The sequence below is a fragment of the Carcharhinus amblyrhynchos genome, chromosome 7 (genome assembly GCF_965287045.1).
Source record: "Carcharhinus amblyrhynchos chromosome 7, sCarAmb.v2.hapA, whole genome shotgun sequence".
Lineage (NCBI taxonomy): Eukaryota > Metazoa > Chordata > Chondrichthyes > Carcharhiniformes > Carcharhinidae > Carcharhinus > Carcharhinus amblyrhynchos.
In genome coordinates, this window is record NC_137330.1 from 45,085,469 (window position 1) to 45,112,740 (window position 27,272).

The following is a 27,272-nucleotide window of genomic DNA, read 5'->3' on the forward strand; positions in this document are numbered from 1 at the left end:
ATTTCTGGTTATGCTGATTTCTAAGAAATAGACCATTCAATATGGCTTCAGTTTAGTTTTTCTTACATTTTTCAATCCGTATTTCACCTCTAGTTCCCAACAGGTATCCTCTACTCTTTATTTTCAAACAACATAAGAATTATGTGGTCATGACTTTACAATACAACAGAAAATAAGTTTTATTTAAACAAAGTAAGTATAAAAAGCATTCTACAACATTCTACAAGTAACCATTTTTCAAAATGTAATGACTGGGTTTATTACCAAACATTTTAAATGAAATTTGAAAGGTTACCTTGCATTCAACTATTTGAATAAGTACATCAATATTCTTAGAGAAACATCCTTACAAGATTTAGGAAATAAATTTCAAACAAGCGAACTTTAACAAAATCAATCTGCAATTCAAGCAGTTTCAACAAAAGAAAATTAGTTTCACGTCCTGGTCAAACTAGTGACAGATTCTTAGTCTTCACTGACCTGTACAGATTGTTTAAACTTTTAATATCTTATAATTGCTATATTAAATACAACTTTTGCATTTGTGATATCCTTCAAAGATATACTACTTTGAAATGGTTGCTTGTTCCACTTAATTCACGTCTTCAAGTATGTTTAACCAATTTTGAGCATGATTCAAAACAAGATGCAGTGAAGCAAATGACATCACTACAGAGGTCGTAGAAAGTCATCTTTAGAAAGTTATGTCCATACCTGAAAATGGAAAGCATAGTCTAGTACCAAACTTATTTCTGCATGTATTTGTTATGATTGTACTAGTTTGAAAACAAAAACACAACATATTGGAGAATGCTATTTCATTAAAAGTAACATTTTCCCACTTTTGGTATCCAATGCTAGTAGATAGCATTCTATTGAACTAATTGGAACATTATTTTTTGTTAGGTTAAAATGTTTTGAGAAAGACAATGGATAAGATATAATAGACCTACCAATGCATAATGTTAGGTCACTTTACAAGGCACATTTTAATTAGGGAATTTGAAATTATATGAACATCATTCAAACAGTTTTCAATTACATTCTCAAAACAAGATTTCAATTCCACGTGGAGAACGAACTTTTAGGTCCCTTTTCGTTAAGTGTAGTTACAGCTGTATTCATTCATCAAAAAAAACGTAAAATTAGGTGCAATGTGAATGAGATACCCAAATACTAAAGATGTGAGTATGTGAAATTTTTAAGAAGTTAATGTGTTACTCTTAACATGTTTTCATTACTTAATGAATATGTTTTAAGGATTTAAGTTTTCTTGGAAGCAGAATAATTACTAACTGTACTCAGGTTATTCTCTCGAGGACCATCAAGTGCAAATTCTGTGGCTAACAGTGCCAGAATGGCTATTTGTCTCTCTTCAATGTTAAGTAACAATGAAAACATCAGTGTCTGCCATTTGAAATGATTCATATCATGTAATGCAAATTTTAAAAGCCTTGAGCTGGCACTTTCTGCTGTTAATCTGAAATAAACCACTTTAAGATGATGCAAGACAACAAAAAAATGCTCTACAATTTTTCAGACTACAAAATAAAGAAGAATATTTCAAAGAATTTATCTCTCCTGAAGTCTCTATAGAAGAAATTGAATTTTATTTTAATAAAACAATAATGATGATCTGGAACTGCACTGATATGGCAGATACACAGATTTGCTGCCAATGAGAGAAAACACTGTTGCAAAATGAGACCTGACCTTGCAAACTGCAAAGTAGGAGATAACCTAACCATTCAAGAAAATCAAAAAAATATAAAAGTCATGGTAGAAAAAGGCTTGCATTTGGAGAGTTTGTTCTATTAAGTATACATTCATAAATGTATCCAAATTTGCATAATCTCTATCCTAGAGTGGATTTTATATATGACCATGATTGCGGGGTATTCAACTACTGTAACTGTTCAGAATAAATGTTAAATGGAACTTTGATGCATAAAAATTATAAAATGGATGCATTCTTGATTCATTTTATATGTAGTACACACAAAGATGTTGAAAGACCTACACTAAATATATAACTTTGTTTTATCTGGGTACACTGAAAATAAAGCATGGGAAAAACAAACTGTGTCATTAGTCTGATCTTAGAACAGGTTAGCATACAGCAACTTACCTTCTGGGAGCAATGACAGCCAAATCTGTGAGGGATACCCTCCATTGGGAAGAGGATGGAGAAAGAGCAAGGCTCAGGGTCTTCACTTATCTTTCAGGAACAGAGACAGCCAGACCCATGAAGGGTATTGGGGCAGTGGGCTGAGTTTGAAAAAGAAATTAATGCGTGATGTCACAGGAAAATGGTAAATTCATTGATTGGTGAGAAGTTGCTGTTAGGGATTGTGTTTAAACAGCTTAAACTAAAAAAAAATCATTTATAACAAACTAGCTTCTTGAATTTCAGTAAGGAATGCTAGCAATAGGAAAGTAAAATTGAATCAAGTTGTGAAATTGGGTACTAAAATAAACAAAGAAAGATAAAGTTAGAAAGCAGGGCCAAGATTGAGACTGAGTGCGAAGCCAGGAGGATAAAGGACTGCAAGAAAGATGAGACTGGAGAGCAGAGTGTTAGTTTGATTCCCTCACCCCTGTCCAATTCTTTGGAGGAGGGGGGATGGGCATTGTTCTGCCTGCTGTAGCTACAGTCTTAAAATGGGGACATGACCTAACTCTCTACACTGATGCTGCTGAGGTGCATTGCACTGCTCCCATCTCACCCAGCCTGAGTATGGAAGATTGAGCAAGACTAGAGCTGTGATTAGAGTTGTGCAATCACAGTGAGGGCATGCCTGTCAAGCATGGCAATCTGACAGATTGCCACTGTTCAAAAGTTGCATGCCATTAGTTATTAAGCATTTTCCAAAATGTTTAATTCATAAGGGAATATCATGGCAGGAATGTTCAATACCGTGTATGCTCTTCCTGTTCTTAACGTGGGAAGCCAGGAACATTTCCAGTGTCCAGATCCAGCACGTATGTGAGAGGTGTGACAAGCTGCAGTTCCTAGAAGCTTGCATTCTGGAGCAAGAGAGCATCCATAAGATGGAGAGTATCGTGGATAGCACATAGAGAGGTGGTCACACCAAAGGCTAAGAGTCCACAGGCAGGGAGGGAGAGCAAGAGGACAAGGCAGGCAGTGCAGGCATCTCCTGGGGCTATTCCCCTGTAAAAAACATATACAGCTTTGGATACTGTTGAGGGGAGTGACCTCTCAGGGGGCAGCAGCAACAACCAAATTTGTTGCACCACAGTTTACTCTGCTGCACAGGGAAGGAGTAAGTGAGGGAATGCAATAGTTATAGGGGATTCAATTATGAAGGAAATAAATAGGCATTTTTGCAGCTGCAAGAGACACCAGGTTGCTATGATGCCTCTGTGATGCTATGGTGAAGAATGTCTCAGAATGGCTACAGGACATTCTGAAGGCAGAGGGTGAACTACACATTGATACAAACAACACAGGACTTCATCCTTTTTTTAAACTTAAAAGCAGAACTAGGGAATTAGAAAGTTGAAAAATGGGAGCTCAAAGGTAGTGATCTCAGGATTACTGCCAGTGCCACATACTAGTCAGAGTAGTAAGAGCAGCATCTCTCAGATGAATACATGACTGAAGAGATGGTGCAAGAGGGAGGGTTTCAGATTCCTGGGACATTGGTAGCAGTTCTGGGGGGAGTAGCACCAGTACAAACAGGATGGGTTACGCCTGGGCAGGACCAGGACTGATGTCCTGAGAGGAATATTTGCTAGAGTGGTTAAGGAGGGTTTAAACTGAAGTGGCAGAAGGATGGGACCTATGCAAGAAGTCAGAGGAGGGGGAAGCAAGGACAAGAATGAAAGACAGAAAGGGAAATGTTAAAACTGATAGGCAGGTAAACCAAGGGCCAGATTCAAGCAGGGTCTCGGTGAAAAATCGTGGAAATGGGAGAAGTAATGTTATAAAGACAAGCTTTAAAGCTTTTGCCTTAACATGAGGAACATTCATTAAAAAAAATTGGATGAATTAACCGCTCAAATAGATGTAAACAGATATGATATAGTCAGGATTATGAATACATGGTAGCAGGATGACCAGGAATGGGAATTGAACATCAAATACTTAAGGGAGTGGTCTTAGAAATAGTGGATGCATTGGTAGCTATTTTCCAAGATTCTATAAACTGTGGCACAGTTCCTATGGATCTGACGTTTGCTAGGTCCTCACTATTTAAAAACGGAGGTAGAGAGAAAACAGGGAATTATAGACTAGTCAGCCTGATGGTGGTAGTGGGGAAAATTCTAAAGTCCATTATCAAAGATTTTATAGCAAAGCCCATGGAAAACTGTGGCAAAATGGACAGATTCAGCATTGATTTATGAAAGGGAAATCATGCTTGACAAATCTATTGGAATTTTTTGGATATGTAACTAGTAAAGTTAAGGAGGGGAAGCCAGTGTATATGATTTATTTGGACTTTCAGAAGACTTTTGATAGAATCCCAATCAGAGATTAGCTTGTGATATCAAAGCACATGGGATTGGTGCAGTATATGGAATTGGATAGAAAACTGATAGCAGACAGGAAATGGAGTATGAATAAAGGGGGGTCTTTTTGTGAATGGCAGGCAGTGAATAGTGGGGTACTGCAGCAATCCTAGATAATGACTTAGTTGAGGGAACTAAATGTAATATCTCCAAATTTTCAGATGACACAAGGGAAAGTGAGCTGTGAAGAGGATGCAAAGATGTTTCAGTGTGATTTGGGCAAATCAATGGCAGATGCAGTATAATGTGGATAAATGGGAGGTTGTCCACTTTGACAGTGAAAACTGGATGGCAGATTATCTGAATGGCTATAAATTGAGAGAGGGCAATGTATAACGAGACCTGGGTGTCTTCGTACACCAGTAAGTAAGCGTGCGACTGTAGCAAGCAGTGAAGAAGGCAAATGGTTAGTTGACCTTCATAGTGAAAGAATTTGATTCGAGGAGTAGCGAAGTCTTGTTGCAATTATACTGGGCCTTGGTGAGATCAGACCTGGAATATTTTGTGCAATTTTGGGCCCCTTATCTGAGGAAGGATATTCTTGCTATGGAGGAAGTGCAGCCAAGATTTACTAGACTGATTCCTAGGATGGTGAGACTGACATAAGAGGAAAGATTAAGTTGGAATTCTACTTCATACTAGCAATATACGACGCTAATCAAACTGGAGTACAAGAGTCCAAGCAACATCATGGGGCTAGCTGACTTGATCACATTCCAGGGGTATTCAGTAATACAGACACAGAAAACAGCTTGCTGAACAGGCCTCCCACTTTAGCCACCAATAGGCAGCAGCCTCTGAGTAACTATTAACAGTTACTATGCAGAGACAAAGGACACTATGTCTGTGTACAGAGAAGACCCAAGGACAGTTGATAAGGTGATCTGGGAAACATGAGAGTGAACTCCCATCTGTTCATGAGCTTTAACTTTACTAATATTGATTGGAATTGCTATAGCTCTAGCTCGTTAGAGGGGTCAGTTTTTGTACAAAGCGTGCAGGAAGGTTTTTTGACTCAGTATGTAGATAGGCCAACTAGAGGTGAGGCGAGTTTGGATTTGGTGCTGGGTAATGAGCCAGACCAGGTGTTAGACTTGGAAGTTGGTGTGCATTTCGGTGATAGTGACCACAATTCGGTTACGTTCACCTTAGTGATGGAAAGGGATAGGCATGAACCTCGGGTCAGTAGTTTTAGCTGGGGGAAAGGTAATTATGAGGCTATTAGGAGAGAATTAGGAAGCATAAATTGGACTAGGAGATTACAGGGACTGGGAACGTCCGAAATGTGGAATTTTTTCAAGGAGCAGCTACTGCGGGTCTGTGATAGGTATGTCTCTGTCAGGCAAGGAGGATTTGGTAGGGCTAGGGAACCGTGGTGTACTAAAAAAGTTGATTCGTTGGTTAGGAAGAAAAAGGAGGCTTATGTTCAGATGAGGCTTGAGGGCTCAGGTAGTGCATTAGAAAGCTTTAGATTGGCTAGGAGGGAGTTGAAGAGGGAGTTAAGAAGGGCTAAAAGAGGACATGAGATGACTTTGGCTGATAGGATTCTCCTTAATCCTAAGGCGTTCTATAGGTATGTCAAGAACAGAAGGTTGGTTAGGGCAAGATTAGGGCCAGTTACAGACAGTAGAGGGAAGTTGTGTGGGGAACCGGAAGAGATTGGAGAGGCATTGAACCAATATTTCTCTTCGGTGTTCACGCAGGGGGACATGAATGTAGCTGAGGAGGACACTGGGGTGCAGGGGTGTAAAATAGAAAGTATTGCAGTTGATACCGGGGATGTGCTGGATATTCTAGAGGGCTTGAAAATAGATAAGTCCCCTGGTCCGGACGGGATTTACCCTAGGATTCTCTGGGAGGCTAGAGAGGTGATTGCAGAGCCTCTGGCTCTGAAATTCAGGTCATCGTTGGTCTCTGGTATAGTACCGGAAGATTGGAGGACAGCGAATGTTGTCCCATTGTTTAAGAAGGGGAACAGAGACTTCCCTGGGAATTATAGACCGGTGAGTCTTACTTCTGTTGTGGGCAAGGTTTTAGAAAGAATTATTAGGGATAGGATTTATAGTTATTTGGAGAGTAATGAATTGATTAGAGACAGTCAGCATGGTTTTGTAGCAGGTAGGTCGTGCCTTACTAACCTTATTGAGTTCTTTGAGAAAGTGACCAAAGAGGTGGATAGGGGTAAGGCAGTTGACGTGGTATATATGGATTTTAGTAAGGCGTTTGATAAGGTTCACCATGGTAGGCTTCTGCAGAAAATGCAGATGTGTTGAGTATAGGGCTAACGGGAGGACTTTGAATAGTGTGGAGGAGCAGAGGGATCTAGGTGTATGTGTACATAGATCCCTGAAAGTTGGGAATCAAGTAGATAAGGTTGTTAAGAAGGCATACGGTGTCTTGGCGTTTATTGGTAGGGGGATTGAATTTAGGAGTCGCAGCGTCATGTTGCAACTGTACACAACTCTGGTGCGGCCACACTTGGAGTACTGTGTGCAGTTCTGGTCCCCACATTACAGGAAGGATGTGGAGGCTTTGGAGAGGGTGCAGAGGAGGTTTACCAGGATGTTGCCTGGTATGGAGTGGAGGTCCTATGAGGAGAGACTGAGGGATTTGGGGTTGTTTTCACTGGAAAGAAGGAGGCTAAGAGGGGATCTTATTGAAACATATAAGATGATTAGAGGTTTAGATAGGGTGGATAGTGATAGCCTTTTTCCTCGGATGGAGAAAGCTAGCACGAGGGGGCATGGCTTTAAATTAAGGGGGGGTAGTTATAGGACGGATGTCAGGGGTAGGTTCTTTACCCAGAGGGTGGTGAGGGATTGGAATGCCCTGCCTGCTGCGGTTGTAAATGCGCCTAGTTTGGGGGCGTTTAAGAGATCTGTGGATAGGTTTATGGACGAAAAGGGATTGGTTTAGATTAGTGGGTCAGTGTTTTTTTTTTAAAAAAACTGGTCGGCGCAACATCATGGGCCGAAGGGCCTGTTCTGCGCTGTAATGTTCTATGTTCTATGAATTTTATTGGACCTACATATAATGTATGTAATCTGTAGCCTGTGTGTCCAGCTGGGATGAGCTGAGTAGCCGTATAAGAACTGGTGATTTTCTTTGTTTGAGGAGTTGCACATGGTCAGCCCCTGTGGCTTCTCCCCACTGGTGTAATTCAATAAACTGTTTGTTAAGTGAATCAGGCTGGAGTGTGGAATGATCCTTCTGAGTTCATTCTCCCTAACAGTTATATTCGCTGGAGTTCAGAAGAGGGGGGGAATCTCACAGAAACTTCTAAATTCCTAACAGAATGAGACAGAGTAGATGCAGAAAGGATGTGTCTGATAACAGGGAGTCCAGAACCTGAGGGTCATAGTCTAAAGTAAAAGGGTAGACCATTTAGGTCTGAGATGAGGAGAGATTTCTTCACCCAGAGAGTGGCAAGCCTGTGGCATTCACTACCACAGAAAGTAGTTAAGACAAAAACATTGTTTGTTTTCAAGGAGGAGTCAGATATAGCTCTTGGGACAAAACAGATCAAAGAATACGGGGATGGGAGGGGTGGAAAGCAGGATCAGGCTAATCAGCCCTGATCATGACAAATGGTGGAGATGACTCAAATGGCCTACTCCTGCTTCTATTTTCTATGTTTCTAAAATGAATCTGTGTCAGAACTCTCTTTCCTGCTTGGACTATTATAAAATTATATTGTACTTCCTAAGAGTATCAAAGATCACCAAGAAACAAAAACGTAATTCTTTACACTGTAACAAATACAATGAAATCAACATCTTTAAACAATTTTCATGAATCAAAGTTCAACAGTGACCAGTTTTGTTTTTTGCTATATTTAATGCGATTTGGCAGAGGTACCACACTAAAGATCCAGCTTCCTCTGGACAAAAATCAGAGAAGGGAATTCACTTTCTTCTTGACTAATCTTTCAGCAAGTTGAAACAAATTCAAACTGCACCCAAAGATAACTGCCCTATTAAACATAGGCTTTTGTTTATTGCAGATAAAAGTTTCATTTAGTAAACTATTTTTGAAACATTTGGCAGTGCAATGATTTTCTCCTCTGTTGCCTTAAAGTGCAATCAAAATTAGACAAATAAGCTATGCAAGTACACTTATTAGTAGGCTATAACAGTTCTTAATTAAAAAAACTCTGCTGTACACTGTTCTTTCATGAAATATCAACCCATCACATTCTATTTCTTGATTACTATTCCTTCAAACCATGCATTCCAAGATCAGTAGAACACGAATGAGCAGAACCAGGCCATTCTGTTCTGCCATTAACAAGATCATGGCTGATTGAATTGTGGCCTCAGCTCCACTTCTGTCTCTCCATACCATCCCACTTCCCGTAACCTTCAAATCAAAAAATAGGACATTTGCAAAACAAGAAGTCTTGAGACACAAGTTGCAGAATGGCAATGTGCAAAATACATGCCAGTTTCAATAAGTAATTATTTTTCAAGAGAATTCTTTGTGTTAATTGTACATGCTGTGTTTTATTGTATTCAATTAGTTAGCATATAATGTTAGTGACTCAACTGAATTCCCATAAATACACACAGACTGAACGTGTCAGAACTTAACAGCTGTTGGGCTAGGTGATGATTGCTTGTAATGTGTAAAATCTTAAGTATCACTCCAGTTCTATTCTTCAACTCGCATTTTGGAGAAGAACACACTATACTGAAATAAAAGCACCCTTCTACGCAGAAAATTCCAAGCTAATTTTTTCAGAACTTGTTATTGCTTTAAGTATAACTAAAAACAGCACAAGATTTAGAAAATTATCTAAGCCACTCTGAATATTTGTTAGTACGACCCTACCCAGGACGACTGTCTGTCTACCAATGTATTCTCATCCTCAGTGCTTTTAGGCCACATAAGTTTAGTGAAAACACTCAAGTATTGACAGAAGTACTTTGATTAACAGCACAACAGTCAATCAAGCACTGAACTCTTGGGAGAAAATTCTCAAAATGTACTGATGTTGCCCCACTTCACTAGTATAACCAACTGAGTCCTCTTCTGATCAGACACCATAACCTTATTGTTTAATGCCTATTTCCAAGTAATCAATGCATTTTATAAGAGAAATTGCATATTAATAATAATTGACTGAATTCTCATCAGGCCAAGTGAAGGGCCCAATTTGCAGACCAAGGCACCGTGCATGTACCTGTAACACCACGTGGACTGCAGCTGTTCAAGAAGACAATTCGCTAGCACCTTCTAAAGGACAATTAGGGATTGACAATAAACGCTGGCCAAGCCAGAAATGTCTAAATTTTGTGAAAATAAAAAATTCTTCTGCATTGATTTACAATTGTCAGCGTAGAAAGGAGGCCAACTGGCCAGTTAGGTTTGCAGTCTCTCCAAATGAGCAATTCACTTAGTGTCATTTCCCCCACCTTCTCTCTTGTAACTCTGCAAATTATTTTTTAGATATTTCCTTATGAATGCGTTGACCGAACCCACTTCCACCATACTCCCAGCCAACGCAGTCCAGACCTTAACCACTTGCTGAGTGAAAACTTCATGTTACTTTTCCTTCTTTTGCCATTTACTTTAAATCTGTGCCTTCTGATTCTTGATCTTTCCAACAGGAGGAACAGTTTCTCTCTATCCACTCTGTCCAGACTGCTCATTCATAGAATCCCTAAAGTGCAGAAGGTGGCCATTTGGCCCATTGAGTCTGCACCGACCACAAGCCCTATTCCCGTAACCCCATATATTTATCGTGCTAATCACTCTGACACTAGGGTCAATTTAGCATGGTAAGATAACATAACCCGCACATCTTTGAAATGTGGGAGGAAACTGGAGCACCCAGAGGAAACCAGCACAGACATGGAGAGAACATGCAAACTCCACACAGACAGTGACCCGAGGCCAGAATTGAACCCAGGTCCCTGCCACTGTGAAGCAGCAGTGCTAACTACTGTGCCACCATACCACCCATTCTTGACCAGCTCTTCAAATCCCCCTTAACCTTCTCTTCTGTGGAAAGCAGTCCTGATTTTACCAATCTATCTTTATAACTGCTGTTCCTCATCCCTGGAACCATTGTGAATCTTTTCTGCATTTTCTCCAATACCTCCAAATCTTTCCTGAAGTGCAACATCCAGAACTGGCTGAGGCTGAACTAATGCCTTATACAAGTTAAAATACAATGTTCTTGCTCTTTTATTCTATGCCATTATTAAAGCCAAGATTACTGTATGCTTCACTAATCACTCTTTCAACTGGTCTTTCCACCTTCAATGACTTGTGTATACTCTGTTCCTGCAGCACTATGGAGTTGTACCATTTATTCTACATTGCTTCTCCATGTTCTTCCTACCAAAACAAATCACTTCACATCCTCCACTTCAAACTTCATCTGCCCATCTATTTCTGTGCTTTCAATGTTCTACATCATCCTCCTCGTACCTGATGATGCTTCCAAGTTCTGTGCTGTCTACCATCAATCCCCCAGATTACCTAAAATGTCACATATTCTACCCTTAGAAACCTCAGGAAACAAAGGGATTAAGAACAGTTTAAGGATAAGGTGCACCTTGGGTGTGGGGGTGGTTGGTGACGAGGTAGACAATGAAGTCAAGTGTAAAGAAAGAATTATGGACAAGGATTCAGTGGTATTGAAAGTGAGGTAGCTGTGTGTGCGTGTGCGGGGAGTGGGGAGACAGTGGATGTTGTGGATGTGTTATGGATTGAAAGAGTTGAAGTTCAATTCAGGGTTAATACTGCACAGCAGTTGTGGCTAGCTGCTACAAGTGAGTACTGAGGAGACAGAATGGAATTGGGGCAATGATACAGATTGCAAAATTTCAATTTTCACCATGTCAGCATAACTTGAGAAATTTATGGGTTACTGTCAAATGGGCAGTCCATCAACTGAGGGTACTTCTGAAGACAGTAGCAGTGATAATGTAGAGGTATTGTTCAAAATAACTGGAAATATTTTTTAGGATTGTATCACCCTTTTCAAAATAAATGTTGACTCAGTGGCATCACTTGCTCTTCAGTGTGCCTGACCCTTTAAAGCTGGACCAGATTACTGCTTTCTGCAAATGCAACTGTATTATAAAGAAACTGATCCCATCAAAAAATCCACGGTCAATAGTACGTTACATCAAAATAAAATGTTCTTCAAATCAAATGTGATGCAGCATTACGATTTCTACAAAGAGCCACTAGATGGCAGTGTCTACTAAATTTTCAAAGACCCATTTTAAAACGAAAATGAGTTAGGCCTTCAACATCACATAATGCAAATTCACACTTCTTGTGAATTTCCCTTGGTTTACTACAATTTAAAATAAGCAAAAAAAACCAGAATCATGCACTTACTTGATGTGCAGCTGCCTGGGTTTTTTTTTCTGGCTGCTTTAAGTACATATCGATCAAATTAAACATCTACCTCAGCCGAAGAGCGCTTGATTTTGTGTTTCAATGTAATAAATTCAACAAGAGCTGCTCTGCTATAGTTGCTCAAGGTCTCCTACTAAATAAATAGAGGGTCAGCAAAAGCTAACAAGTCAGTTGAAATATCTTAAGAATAACTCGAATTGTTTTTCTAACGTTTGTCAGAAATCAGAACGCAAAACAGGCCACGTGAAATTTAAGGACACTACTTTAACAAAGACATGTGGTGGAGGATTCCGAATTCAAGGGGATATTTTTTAAAAATCTGAGAATGGCCAAGAACTTACTCAATGACTGTGGACCAAACAAGACACAATGCCAACCAGTTGTTAATGTAACTGAGGAAGAAGTCAGGAAAAGAGCCCATGTTGTACAAAGGGAGGAGGCACACCACTATCCACACAGGTTCACGATGACATCACCATCTACAAAGCACAAGTCAGCAGGACTGTGATAGAATACTCTCCACTTGCCTGGATGAGTGCAACTCCAAAACCAGAACAAAGCATTTTACATGATCGTATTATCTAACATTCACTCCATCCTCCACCACCAACATACCATTACAATGTGTTCCATCTACAAGATGCACTGAGGCAAATTGTCAAGGCTTCTTTGACAGCAGCTCCAAACTCTTGATTTCAACCACCCAAAAGGACAAGTGCTTCAGGCACATTAAACTCCCAAGTTCCACTCCAAATCACACAATTCTACCTTAAAAAATATGTTTCCTTATCGTCAATGGGTCAAGATCCGAGAACTCCCATCTAACATTTTCCACACAACTTGCATTATATTTGCATTTGGGAGAGTGCTAATCATGAAAGTAATTCTACTTGGGAATAAGGCAGTATCCTAATTTGTCATTTATGAGCCACAGCATACTCTAAAATTGCCAGCATCTACAGAACTGAAAATCAATTTTCCTGCAGTATTTGTTATTTATTACCAGGCCTACATCCCAGAGTAACTGAATGACAAAAATGTAAGAAATAAACACCGCGACAACGAACAATAGAATCCTGAGGGAGTTCTGTTTCACTGAATATATTTCCCAAAGATAAATAACAATAAAGTTGTTCAGCGACATTAATATTACTTTAAAAATTGAATTATGAAAGAATATGTTCTGGTACCAATAACTGACTATTGCGTTGAAGAAATTGCTGGTTAAAGGAATGTTTAACTGCATTATTGTATGTGAAAAAAGCATCAGTAAATACAGCTTAGGTTTTCCTCCCCTTCTCTACAGTAATGCTACAAAAGTAGGTCATTTAGCTATGGAGCCTGCTATTGTCATCCAGTTAGATCATGTCTGATCTGTACTTCAAATCTATCTACCTATCTTTAATAGCTAACTCTTAATATTTTTACTAAACAAAACTCCATTATTACAGTTTGAAGATTTCAATTGACTAAAAGTCCACAGCTTTTTGAGAAAATAATTCAAATTTTCCTACGTTCTGGTAAAAACATTTTGATTTCATTCCTGAATGGCCTAGGTCTAATACTAAGCAACTTCTTCAACACAGAATAGTCAGTTCTATAGATATTGGCAATTTTTGGGGGTGCTTTGGCTTATAAATGACAAATTGTTCTGTGTTCTTTATCCTGCCCCCCCCCCCAACTCCCAGAAGAATTAGCTAGTCTGTCTCCACCCCATTGAATCCTTTTAACATTTAAAGATCTCAATTAGATACCTTTTCACAAGTACCTGAATTTGGTAAACTGGGTCATTTGCATGGCAGTCACACCATTCAGGTCTGTATTCCTCAAAATGGAGATGGGAACATGAACACAGCTGCAGGCCTAGAAGACCTACAATTGCTTCAGTGTCTTCAAACAGATGTTGGAGCCGCTGCTCCAGACCAAAAGATCACTGGAAGTTACAAACGATTCTCCAGCTTTGACAAAGGATTCTCTGGACTTGAAACGTCAGCTCTTTTCTCTCCTTACAGATGCTGCCAGACCTGAGATTTTCTCTTTTGGTGATAAAGGATACTATTTGTTCAATTTGCAGATGTAACAATTTGCACTGATTTAGATCAGTGGAGAATTTCACGTGTTAGGAGAATGGGCTTATGTGGCAATAAGAGAAATATAGTGCCATTGAGGCCCAAATTCAATACTCAGCATTCCTACAATTATAACTAAAAACTAGGGGAAACAAATCCTGGATCAGCGTTTTCTGAAGGCTTCAACTACTGAAGTCCTGTATTGCATTTAAAAAAAAATTTAGAATACAGTGTCTCGTTTTAGCCCCCTTTATATGACAGGTAACAGAGGTTTTGAGGACCATAAGAATGCTTGCCTGTTTATATCACTTTAGTTACCCAGACAGACTTAAGGGGTCTATAGTCTTTCGCGAAGCATATGTTAGACGATGACTTGATTGTGACTTAGTGGGCACATGTTGACAAGTAATTCCAATTAGGTGAGTTGAAGAGGACAAATTATGTGCATAAACCTTACAAGGGCAAAAATAGATGGGATATTAGGCAGTTCTTTTCCAACAGAAGACATCCAGAACAAGTTTGTAGCTTTAGCCATTAGTGCTTGAAAATGAGCTACTATCCCAGGTGCTATTCAGGAATAACAGACAATGATATTTAGTGCAATTATAACTTTCATGCAACTCAAAGATCTTCCACATTTGTGATAATTTTTCAAAATATGTTGAATTAAATGCAGCAAGCATTTTGCAATATTTTAAATTTGCAAACCCAAATTCAAAAATAGCAGAAATGAATGCCTTATGAAACATAGCAATGCCAGGTATTGCAATACAAAGATTTTATAAAATCACTACTCACATTTTATTGAACAATTGGAGTCCAATTTCTCCACGACAGGCTCTTCATTTTGTAAAACCACTGGAAGCTCATCATTGCTTTTGTCAATTTGTTGCTGGAAAATAGGTTCAGTCAGTACTTGAAAGCTCTCTTCAGAACTGCTAACAGAATCTTCCGTAAAGGAATTGCCAGTTTCTTTCAGAAAAGCAGCATGCCCTGCAGCATGCAAATCTTCTGCAACACTCTTGTTATTTACAATAAGATCTACCTCCCAAATCAACTCAGGATTATGCTGTCTGAAAAATACAGTCAAAGTCTGTTCACTTAAGGATTTCTGAAAGAAAATAATGGCTTCATCTGTCCAATTATATCCAACTGAAGGCACCACATTGCTTAAACTGCAGCGGTTAGTCAAGCGTGGGACTTTTGCACGTTCTTGAGGAAGTTCTCTCAGTCTACTCAAATCTGAAGATGGTACAAAAATATAATGTCCATAATCAACAGCTCTAACAAGGACAAACTGTTCAGAGACTTCATAAATTTCCACCATAGACCACTGCTCATCCATGCCAAGCTTGATTAGGCAATTTACACCAGGATTCAATAGGGCTTGAGATAAAGGATGAAAATCATCTGATAGTTGAGCCAGGAGTGAAGACAGTGTTTCCATTATTTCAAAGGTATCTTCAAGCTGAATGTAGAATTCTAAAGGGTCAATCACAGAAGTAGCAAAGCCAGTGTACCCTATTCTAGTTTCAATGCTGCCACACAAAATTGGATTCAACGATATTATGTTATCACCAGAAAGCAGCATTTTTGATGACTCCAAACATTGTTTCGTATCAGTTTCTGCAAAAGCAATTTTATTTATGCTTCCATCCAAATTAGGTGAACAATTTTGCAAAGTGATAATTGTGTCATTTTTTTGGATCATTGCTTGATATTTTTCAGTAGGAGAAGTGGCATCTTGGCTAATCGCAACCTCCCAAAATCCAGAATCCAATTCTTGAAGCAATTCAATAAATTTCTGATCATTTAATACAAACACGGGAGACGATATTAGATATTGTTTTAATAGCAGCTGAACATTTTCAGTGGTATTCCTTGGACAAATAAGGACTTGTTCAATAAAGTTCGAAATGCTGTCAATTGATACTTTAAGCCACTGTAATAAAATGTCAGTACTATAAAATTCCCTTTTATCTTCCAAATAATTATGGATTATGGATTTGTCCTGTTTTGAAAACTGTTGAGACTGACATTTTCTTCTTTTAATTGCATCTGAAGATGACACATTTTTTCTTTTTACATCTTCATCAACAGCCACGGTTAAAGGAAACAACTCCTCAGTACTTGCATTAAGTTTAATATCGAGGTTGTCATTATTTGACACATTTAAAGTGACAGCTTTAATGAGCCAAGCAATTCTTCTCAAACACATAAGCTTCTCAAGTAATTTTTTGCCTGTCTGAAATACATATTCTTTGTTGTCTTTATACTGTTGCACATAAGACATAATTTTTGTACATTTGTGTTGATCCACAATGCTAATTTTCTCAGGTGCATTTCTCAAGTCCTGTAAAGATAGAGCTAGCTCAGAAATAAAGATTTCTTTTTCTGAAGCTTTACTGATTGCCTTCTGGTTGCTTGACATGCTGGCTGCCATCTCACTTAAGAATTTGTCAGCTGAGGATGGAGTACAATGACTGAGATGTACCTTCCAAAACCGACTAGACTGTTGCACAAACTCACAAATTATATATTCCCTAGTTAGTTCATTTGTAAAAAGTGAAACAACTTGAGAACACAATTCATCAGATTGTGTACCCTGCAATTGTGGCTTCAAGAATTTTTTAAGCAGACCAGTTTCAGAAGTAGTCAAATCTGACACGTTGGTAAAATCAATTAACTTTATGCACAACGGGTTTAATTTGATTTCCTTTACAATAGCAGAATGTAAAGCATCATTTTCTACAGACACATCTATATCATCACTTCCTTGTTTACTCTGAAAATCCTTAAGATTAGTTTCAGCAAATGTTGCACCACTTGCCTTTTTTACAAGATCTGGGGTTCTGTGCTCATTAAGTACCAGTTCTATGAAGTAGTCTGAAGAACTATTTCCACATCCAATATATTTTTCAAACTTTAATCTGGTGACCAGCTTAGCTTGAGGCAAATCTATCAGATTTTGAAGAAGGCGTTTGCTCTGACAGTGTTTTCTAGATCTACCAATCATTTCAAAGCGATCCATTGCCTTTTGTGTTGCAGGCATGTTTTGCACAAGGTGACAAAGTATAGTAGATGGCAATGGCTCCTTGGGGTTAATCACATAATGTGATGCCATCTTAGTCTTCCCTTGTTGGACTGTTGCCTTGCCTGCCTGGTCTGTTTCACCCAATTTCTTTGTTACATGTTGTTTTCAGTTTTGCTAAGTGTGCAGTAAATTTAGGGATAATTTCATTCTGGCAATGCTTTGAGCATTTATTTTTGTAATGTTTTCCTCTCTTGCATGGTGTATTTTCCTTTTTAAGGTTGTAGTTCTGGTCTTTAGTTTTATGTCCAATATAGGAACGAATCAGTTTGTTTGTTTCTTTGATCAACTGTGCTAAGTAACCAGGTTGCCCACTTACCATTTGTTCTGCGGAAGAAACGTTTTTTGCTGGATGGAGAGAATTGCTACTTTGCTGTGTTGTTTCATCAAGGCACAATACGTCTCTTTGATAATGGTGCACATCTTGTTGTGTTATTTGAGCACTGATTTTCACATTTTCATCATAAAGCTCAAGAATCAAATGACCATCAGACTTCTTGTCTACCACAAAGGCTGTTAGAGGTTTTCCCATTACAGCTTGTTTGAATAAGGCAATACATTCATCTGATGGTTTTGGAAGACTAAGAGACAAAGAGCACTTCACTGCTTGCATCGGTATCAAAATCAGCTCCTTTGCATCTTCAGGAATTGGAACCACGTCATTTTTATCAACTATCTCCGTGTTTCCATAGTCTATGAAAAACACTTTGAAATGTTCAGGTGAATACACAGAACGTGCTATAGCACGGTACCACTGACCATCTTCAAAATATCTGGCTAAACACATGCTGGTTTTGTCAAGATCTAATCTTTGTCCTTGCATTTGTTTGCTAACAACGTCCACTTCAGTCCTAACTGTATCCAAAATTAAAGTGTGTTTATCAAGTTGACAATAAAATTTTGACAGACTAGACACATGAGTTACATACACCTTTTCTTCACTTCCAATTTTTATACCATGGGCACTGTAATAAGGTGTGTATAATTGAACCGAGGGACTAAATGAACATGGTGATTCAACGCAAGTAGCTAGCCCCATATCCAAAAGTAACTGGCATACATTCATTATTGGTGTATGAAGGTCTACCACATTACACAAACCCTTTCTATTCATCAGAGCCACAGCAAATATTGTGCATTTCAGACACTCACCAGAAATTAAGCTATTGTCAATGAATTGCTTAAATGTATTACAGGAAACTTTATCCCAAACAGAAGGATCCTGGTTTACAGATTGAATTATGCTGTTAAGAGTGCATCTAAATGCCTGTCCTTCGAGTTGAAGAAAGTCTGGATTGATAGCACAAAGATTTTTCAAAGCTATTTTTTGCTGCATACCATAATCAACAAACAATATAGTAACCTCTTCCTTTATAAAATTCCTTTGAATAACTGATCCTCTATACCACTGACCATCTTCAGGGTGCCTTGCAACACACCCAATATGTCCAAGTTGAAAAGCATCTCTTGGAATACTGTAATAAAGCTGCAAATTCCTCATAAGTAATTGAAGTTGATCTGCATTACTTTGAAGTTGGCACCAAAATTCTGCTGGAGAATTTATATGAGATACTCTCACATTTAGAACAGACCCAAGTTTAAACACTTGTTGTCTATACGGTGATGCTATTTTGGATTCTTTACTCCAAGTTGGCATGGTAAGATGTACACATGAAAAGTTATTACTCATTGTACCAGCTGGAAATAAAGCAGTAGGTACCAGGATGTTTGACGCCAGAATGCCACATGAATTTTTCAACACCGAGTTTTTATCTGTGCATAGCCTTGTCTCGCTTGTGGTTGATTTGGTTGCCCTAGCTCCCAAAGATTTCAGCATACATCCATGTTGAAGCAATGTACTGTCTGACTGTACATTCCAAAAATCAGCATATCCAGCTTGAAGCATTAGTACACCAATAGTTGACTGCTCTCTACATTCCATATCTTTCATATCAATCATATATTTGCTGCCCTGTCTTGAGACTACTTCAATAAAAAGTTGTTTATTGAATACCATTTTCTTAAAAAAAATAGTGGCATCTTTAGTCCACACTTCTTCAATTGGAAAAATATGAGCAAGAGAACAATTCATAGCCAAAGCAGGTAAATTTGTATACTCAGGAAGCAGGCATTTCACAGCATTAAATTCTACAATTTCAGCATTTCCAAAATCAACAAAGAACACTCTCAGTTGATTGTCAAGTACTTCAGTAATAATTGCTCTGTAGTAATGTAGGTCTTTGCTGTACCTAGCACAGCAAAACAGACCAGGTACTGGTTCCTGAAGGAGTTCTTCATTTACGCCAATATTGCTATAGTGGTTTGTAATGTTGATCGTTAAGCATTCAAATTCGTCATTGTGTTCCGATGTTCGAATCCAAAAGTCAGATGGGTTAATTACATATTCAACAAATCCAATATAGGAAGCATTTATTTTCATCCCAACAGATCCTAATCTATGATGCATTGAATTACATTTCCCAGTCGCTGTCATCTTAGTTTCTGGAAATTTTCCAAATTGTCCACTGATATCCTTATTTTCCTCTGGATTTACTTCTGCCAACATTCCAGTCATCTGATGCATAATATTCTTCTGCTTGTAAAGTGTAACATAGTACAAGTGCTCTTCACAGGAGTAGGAATCAATACAAATAGTCAATGTTTCTTCAAACAAAGATTCCTTAATAATTTGAGTTTGCAATCTTATCCATTGTTCTGTTTGGTTTGATAAGCCAGTTAGTGCACAAGGAAATGACATCAGCGGCATCATAAAAAAGTTTGGCTTCAATTTTTTGATATGATCAGGAAATACAATTTCAGTCCTTCCATAATCCATGAACCAAATTTCTATCTGGCCAGAGGTTAAAAGTTTCTTTACAACTCCCCGGTACCATTTTCCATCTTTACCTTTTGCAGCACAAAGTGCACCAAAATTGTCAACGGGTTCATCATTTAATTCTTTTCCTTCATTTTCATAGTAACAATGCAAATCTCTGGACATTGCTTCAAGCTCTGAAGCCAGCCTTTTCAATTGGCAGTAGAAGTTATGAAGACCTGAAGCAGATGTTATTTTCACTGTCTCTGTAACACCGGTTTGCAAACTGGGACTCAAAACATCCAGAATACGTTGGAAACTAGGAGATAATATAATTGTTTTATCAAGCACAGGCTTCCTGCAGCATTTATTTATGTACCAGGTTTTAGGATTTTCATTACTAGGACTTCCAAGTAAATCTTCTGAAATTTCCAGTACAAAATGGAAAGTACTGCCATCAAGGATTTTTGCTAAACCAAGTTCAAAGAGCTTTTGGTTAATATTTGGGACATCCACCAACATAATTTGTTCCATTAAGATGTCTTCAATGTAACCTTTGATTTTAAAAGTTACCAGTGATGAAAAATATTTAACTGCTGCTGGGGACCATGTTCCTTTCACTGGCACTATATTGGCAAATATGCCACATACTACTTTTGGTGGCAATTGAAATAAATTCTCCTTGGCAGTAGCAATGTGCCTTGTATCAACTGTCAATGTTATACCAACATCTATGAGAAATACTTTGTATGATTCTTTATCTTTCCTTATCACCCTTCCTCGATGCCATCCTGCACTGTAAACGTCCTTTGCAAAACAAAACTCACCAATTGCAATGTTGGCACTAATCTTTGCTGCATTCTGCACTTCATTGTGCAATATGTGATAGTCCAATTCACACACGTTGTTGTACCGACCCCAGAAATGTACTAATATGTTTTCTGGACAACATTCCACATGGGTTATACTCAGGTCAAGGTGTAAGTTATGAACAGGTGGAATAAAAGTTGAACACATAAGGCCTGTAAAGCAAAGATTTGAAAAAAGTTACTGAAACAGGAATCTTTAGACATCTGACAGCCTACCTTAAACTCAAAATATTAACACAATTGCATTTTTGATTGAGCTCATGTACAGACCAAACATCAGGATAAACAATTACAAGCAAGGATAAACTACATCATACATATGACACGCAGTGGTTTATTACCATTGTTATTCTTAAGGAGTCCATAATCTAGGTATTGTGAGCTATGTTATATAAATTAACGTAGCGAAATAGAAAGAACAAACTTGCATTTGTATCACAATTTTCACTTCTTCAGGAGTTCCCGCAACCCGAGTCAGCCAACTGATTTTTCTTTTTTAATTCAGGAAAACATGATATTGCATTTCTGCACAAATTTCTACAGAAAGCAAGTTCTTACAAAGAGCAAATGTAATGAATGGCCAGTTAAGCTGTTTTGGGTGTTTACGGGATAAATGTTGGCCAGCTCAAAAGGGAGAACTTTCCTGCTCTTCTCTGGCTAGCAAAAAGTAAAAGTTTATTTATTAGTCACAAGTAAGGCTTACGTTAACACTACAATGAAATTACTGTGAAATTTCCCCACAAGTCGACATGTGGAGTATCAACATAGATTATATGCTGTTTCAAAATTGAACCTTTGAAGTCAATGATTGAAACACAACCATTTCATTGTTTAAATGTCAGCCTGGTTCAGTTTTTCAAAAATTCTGTGTAGACTTACAATTTTCATAGGTCATCATAACGTATCCCTACTTAACTACATGTAAAGAATACATGTAAAAGTTAAGATACATTTAATAATACTTTTTTAAATTCATTCATGGAGTCTGGGTGTCCCTGGCTGTCATGATGTGGACTGCGTGTGCCTTTATATGCTGTTTGTGACCAGAACTTTCCACTCACTTGACAAAGGGGCAAACCCCGAAAGCTAGTGGGTTTACTATCAAATAAACTTGTTGGACTTTAACCTGTTGTTGCGAGACTTCTTACTGTGCTCCTGGCTGGTCAGCATCCCTCTTTGCCCTTGAGAAAGTGGTGGTGAGCTCTCTTCTTGAACCACTGTAGTAGGTGTAGGTATTTCCATATTGATATGATCTAGATAGGCTGGGCGAATGGGCCAGGAAATGGCAAATGGAATTTAATGTTGGCAAGTGTGAGGTGGTCCACTTTGGTAGGAAGAATGGTAGGAAGGACTATTACTTACGGGGCGAAAAACTGCAGCAGGCGACGGTGCAGAGGGACCTCGGGGTCCTTGTGCATGAGTCGCAAAAACCCAGCTTGCAGGTGCAGCAGGTGGTCAGGAAGGCAAATGGGATGCTGGCCTTCATAGCGAAGGGGATTGAATATAAAAGTAGGGAGGTCTTGCTGCAGCTGTATAGGGCATTGGTGAGGCCGCAGCTGGAGTAGTGTGTGCAGTTTTGGGCGCCGCACCTGCGCAAAGATATTTTGGCCTTGGAGGGAGTGCAGAGGAGGTTTACTAGGCTGATACTGGAGTTGAGGGGGTTGAACTATGAGGAGAGGCTGAATAAACTAGGCTTGTACTCGTTAGAGTTTAGAAGAATGAGGGGAGATCTCATTGAGACGTATAAGATGATGAATGGGATGGATAGGATAGAGGTGGAGAGACTCTTCCCACTGAAAAAAGACAGTAGGACTAGGGGGCACAGCCTCAAGATAAAGGGGGGGGCGTTTTAGAACGGAGTTGAGGAGGAACTTCTTCACTCAAAGGGTGGTGAATCTCTGGAATTCTCTACCCATTGAAGTGGTGGAGGCTGCCTCGCTAAATATTTTCAAGAAGCGGGTTGATGGGTTTTTGATAAGAGAGGGGATTAAGGGTTATGGGGAGAGGGCCGGAAAGTGGAACTGACCCACGACAGATCAGCCATGATCTTATTGAATGGCGGGGCAGGCTCGAAGGGCCAGATGGCCTACTCCTGCTCCTATTTCTTATGTTCTTATATTAGGGAGGGAGTGCCACGATTTTGACCCAGTGACAGTGAAAGAATAGCAATATATTTCCAGGTCAGAATGATGTGTCGCTTGGAAGGAAACTTTCAGGTGGTGATGTTCCTATAAATCTGCTGCCCTTGTCCTTCAAGATGGTTGCAGTGGTGAGTTGGGAAGGTACTATCCATCTGAGGAATTTTGATGAGACCCAGCAGCACATTTTGTATCTGGCATTTACTGCTGCTATAGTATATGCAGGCTCTATGACTATGTATACTATAGTGTGCTGTTTTGTTCTGGGTTTTTAGTTCCTTGCGTGTTCTTGGAAACTGTATTTATTCAGGCTACTTGTACCCTTTAGATAGTGCACAGGTTTTCTGGCTTCAGGAAAGTTACTCGCCATAGAATTCCTAACTCCAATCTGCTGTTGCAACTACAGTACTGAAATGGCTGGTCCAGTTCAGTTAATTGTCAATGATAACCCCCCCCCCCCCACACAGTGTTGATAGTGAGGGACTCAGCTATTGTAATGCCACAACGTCATGGGGCAATGGTTAGATGTTCTCTTGTTGGGAGTTGGTGATTGCCTAGCACTTGTGTGGCACAAATGTTATCATAGAATCCCTAGTGTGGAGGGAGGCCATTCAGCCTATCTCACCCAGGCCCCATCCCTGTAACCACATGTATTTACAATATAAGACCTCCTGACATTAAGGGGCACAGCCAAATTAACGTAACCCACAAATCTTTGGACTATCGGGAGAAACTGAAGCACCTGGAGGAAACCCACATGGACACAGGGAGAACAAATAAATTCCACACAGAGTCATCTGAGGTCAGAATTGAATCTGGTGCTCCTTGCCACTCTCCAACCCAAAGCTGAATGTACTATTTTGTACCAGGTATGACCTCAATCAGTGAAGTTCCCTCGCACCACCACCACCACCACAACATATCCCCCCCGCCCCCAATTTCAGTTTTGCTCAAGTTACTTAATGCCACAGTCAGTCAAATATTAAGGACTTTCACTTCAGCAATGTGTGGTATGTACAAATGGTAATTAACACGCAATTGCCAAACAATAGCTATCTTCGACATTCAATGCTATTATCATCCAATTCCCATAACAATATTCCTGGGAGCTCCCGTTAATCAAACCAGTCACATAAATGATACAGTTACAAGAGCAGGTCAAACAAAGTCTTGCGGCACAAGGAGTGTGTCACCATAGTAGATTACAGCTCCAAATTACTTCTTGGTATATTGAACGTTTCAAGGAAGATGTGTTTTTAAAAGAAATACAAGACAATGAGCAAAAGATGGCTGAGAATGTAATGTAACCACTTTCTGGAAATTTCCTATGTGGATTATGTTTGGTCAGCTAATCCCAAGGGAACATTGAATGTTGCATCAAAAAGGTGTCTAGGCCTACCTCAGATAGACACACTTGAGAGAAACAGATGAAATGCGAACTTAAATCTCCTGTGGTTGCACAATGGAGACTGATTGCCACATCTTAGCAGACATCCAAAACCCATCTCCTGTTGAGCTGAAAGAAAATGGACTTTGGGTCGAAAGACATGTTTTTTCCCCCTTCTAGGAAAACACAGGAAAATGGATTAAAAAGCTAGTTGCTGACTGGATGTGTGGACTAGATTGTCATTGAGAGTGATACAGAAACAACACTGAGTTATCCCTGCAAAAAGACAAGAGGACGTTCCTCTTGCTGGAGGAAAGCTCAGCAGAAGCCATCATCTAAAGAAAATCAAATATTTTTTCAGCCACCCTGCAGAACCCAGTGACTCTAAACTAACTCCTAAACTGCAGAAGTCAGCCCTACTGGAATGATCCAATCACAATGTACTATCATCTATGCTCACAGAAGAAAGACTTGTATTTTTTTTTCCTTTTATCTAGACCCTTATCCACTCACCTCTGGTCAGTGTGAGTGTTGAATTTTTTTTCTTGCCTTGGGAATTTAGTGACTAATAAACTTAGTTTTCTTTGACTCAGGAAAATCTGGTTAAATTGGCTCCTTCTTAAAAGCAAATACAATCAGTCTGGGAAAATGTAATCACAGTAAGAAGTCTCACAACAACAGGTTAAAGTCCAACAGGTTTATTTGGTAGCACAAGCCACTAGCTTTCGGAGCATTGCTCCTTCATCAGGTGAGTGGGAGTTCTGTTCACAACAGGACATATAAAGACAAACTCAATTTACAAAATGGTTGGAATTCGAGATCGCTAGTGGCTTGTGCTACCAAATAAAACTGTTGGACTTTAACTTGGTGTTGTGAGATTTCTTACTGTGTTTACCCCAGTCCAATGCCAGCATTTCCATAAAATGGAAACACACAGGAAGGGATCTTTTTCAAATTAACTTGTGACTACTTGAGAGAATGAGTAGGTTGAATAAGGGGAGTATTCATCCTCATGTGGGAGCATAACAAAATCAGGGTGTCATTTGGAAAATTAACAAATTTGGGGAACTCATCCAGGGACCAGCTGTAGCAAACGTGATGGAATAATTTCCACTTGCCTGGATACGGCTGCACAACACAATAATTTCAACACCATTCAGGTCAAATCAGCCTGTTTGCTCAGCAGCTCATCGACAGCCCCCATCATCAACACTATACCTGCTCTATTATTATCCACAAAATATTACCATAGTAACTCACCAAGACAACTTTGACAAGACAACCAAACCCATGACATCCTTTGTCCACACCAGGGAAGCAGGTGCATGGGAATCCCATCAACTACATTTCTACAGGCTCACATCAAAGTCTTTCACTACTCCAACTTAGAAATAGTATTGATTCTATTGCTGGATCAAATTTCTAGACCGCGCTACTTAACAGCATCGTGAATCACCTTCATGACATGGACTACAGCTATCCATGAAGGCTGCTCAATGTCAACAAGGGGTGAGCGATAAATGCTGCACTTGATAACGCCCACATCCTGACAATTTACTTCAAAAATGCAATAGATAAAACAGTATATAATGAGAGAAACCAAGATGAATTTTCTCTGTAGGATGTTTAATTTTATTATTCTATCTTTAAGATACCCCAGCACAGTGCACAAATCTCTGATTGGAAGTGATCATACCTGAACTCCAGCAAGGCAGCCAGCAAGTGTATTGTAATAGTTTACTTAGTTTGTCAGATTTTAAAATATTTTAAATAGACTTCACTGTATCTTGATTGGGCATTGTAGAAATCTACAGGGTTTAGTTAATGTATTAAAAAAATAAAATGAGTATGCAATGAAATATAAAAGCAGAGCACTGAAGCTATTGGAAATCGGAAACAAAATTTCATTTAGAAAATACTCTGAAGAGTCAGACTCAAATTTAGAATTTCTGACTCCACAGATATTGCCAGATATGCTGACTTTTTCCAGCATTTTCAGTTTTTCCAATGAAATTTGTGTGTTGAACAAATAAAAGTTGCAAGTAAAACGATTCATTGAAGTAATAAAATTGCCAAAACATGCCATGATTTGATTTAATTAACTTATTAAAATAATGCTATATTTTGATCCCCCCGCCGCCGCCACCACCACCACCATCCCATGCACCCATGGCTGTATCAGTTGGTTAAACACCAGCTTGGCAGACAACAGCAATGGTATGATAAGATTTAGATTCAAACTAAAACAACGGAAGTTTTTTTTTAAAGTAGAGGAAAACGTTTGGTGAATTGGATTACTTTAGCTTTTACTTAATGCCAAAGATAACGCGCCCCATGAGAAAGCGACAGGCCAATGTGGCTAAATAAAGACGTATAATTCGTAATAGCAAATGTACCCAACACCCAGTTGTACATTAGAATTCTGAATGCGGGTAACATCATAGATTTTAATCTCCTTCCACCACTGAAGCAACAGAAAGTTAACTCGAGAATTTAGACCAGTTTAGAAATGTGAACAAAATAATTGTGCGGGTGGGTGGGGGGGGGCGGGCACAATGCGCCCATGGAGAGATGGGGCCGGGATATTAACGCCCCCAGGTGAACTCTTTCCATTCCAACTTCTTACCGGTGCTCTCCGCCCCAGGGGCTAAACTGTTCTGCGCAGTGAAGCCTCCGGAATCCCCCAGTTTTATTCCCTCCCCCACTGCTAACAGAGGCTCCCCATTATAACACACCAACACTGCACCTCCAGCCGCCTCACTGCTAATGCGCTGACCCCGCCCTGCCCTTCCGGCGCGCGCAGCCCGACCCCGCCCAGCCCTGCCCTTCCGGCGCGCGCAGCCTGACCCCCCCCGCCTCCAATCCGGCCCTGCCCTGCCCTCACTGCTAATGTGCTGACCCCGCCCTATCCTTTCGGCGCACGCGCAGCCTCTGGCCCCGGCCCCCGCCCCACATCGCAATCGACAAGTAGCCCCGCCCTCACGGTCAACAAG

The 27,272-nt window shown here is 39.5% G+C and overlaps 1 protein-coding gene across 1 annotated transcript; it reads right to left on the reverse strand.

Moving 5' to 3' along the window:
* Window positions 1-52: 52 nt before the first annotated feature.
* Window positions 53-27,007, reverse strand: tdrd15 (tudor domain containing 15). Its single transcript, XM_080193419.1, has 4 exons — window positions 26,906-27,007; window positions 17,170-20,907; window positions 14,778-16,937; window positions 53-714 (listed from the first exon to the last, which is right to left on the reverse strand). The coding sequence occupies exons 2-4, from the start codon at window positions 20,900-20,902 to the stop codon at window positions 695-697; spliced, it is 5,913 nt and encodes a 1,970-aa protein (XP_080049545.1). The 5' UTR covers window positions 20,903-20,907; window positions 26,906-27,007; the 3' UTR covers window positions 53-694.
* Between the last annotated feature and the right edge of the window lie 265 nt (window positions 27,008-27,272).

Coding starts and splice junctions, on each gene's coding strand:
- tdrd15 (XM_080193419.1), bottom strand. CDS start 20,902: ATGTGTTCAACTTTTATTCCACCTGTTCATAACTTACACCTTGACCTG. Junction 16,938..17,169: donor AGCAAAACTGAAAACAACAT/GTAACAAAGAAA, acceptor AAAATCTGATAG/ATTTGCCTCAAGCTAAGCTG. Junction 715..14,777: donor CTCCAATTGTTCAATAAAAT/GTGAGTAGTGAT, acceptor TTCCATTTTCAG/GTATGGACATAACTTTCTAA.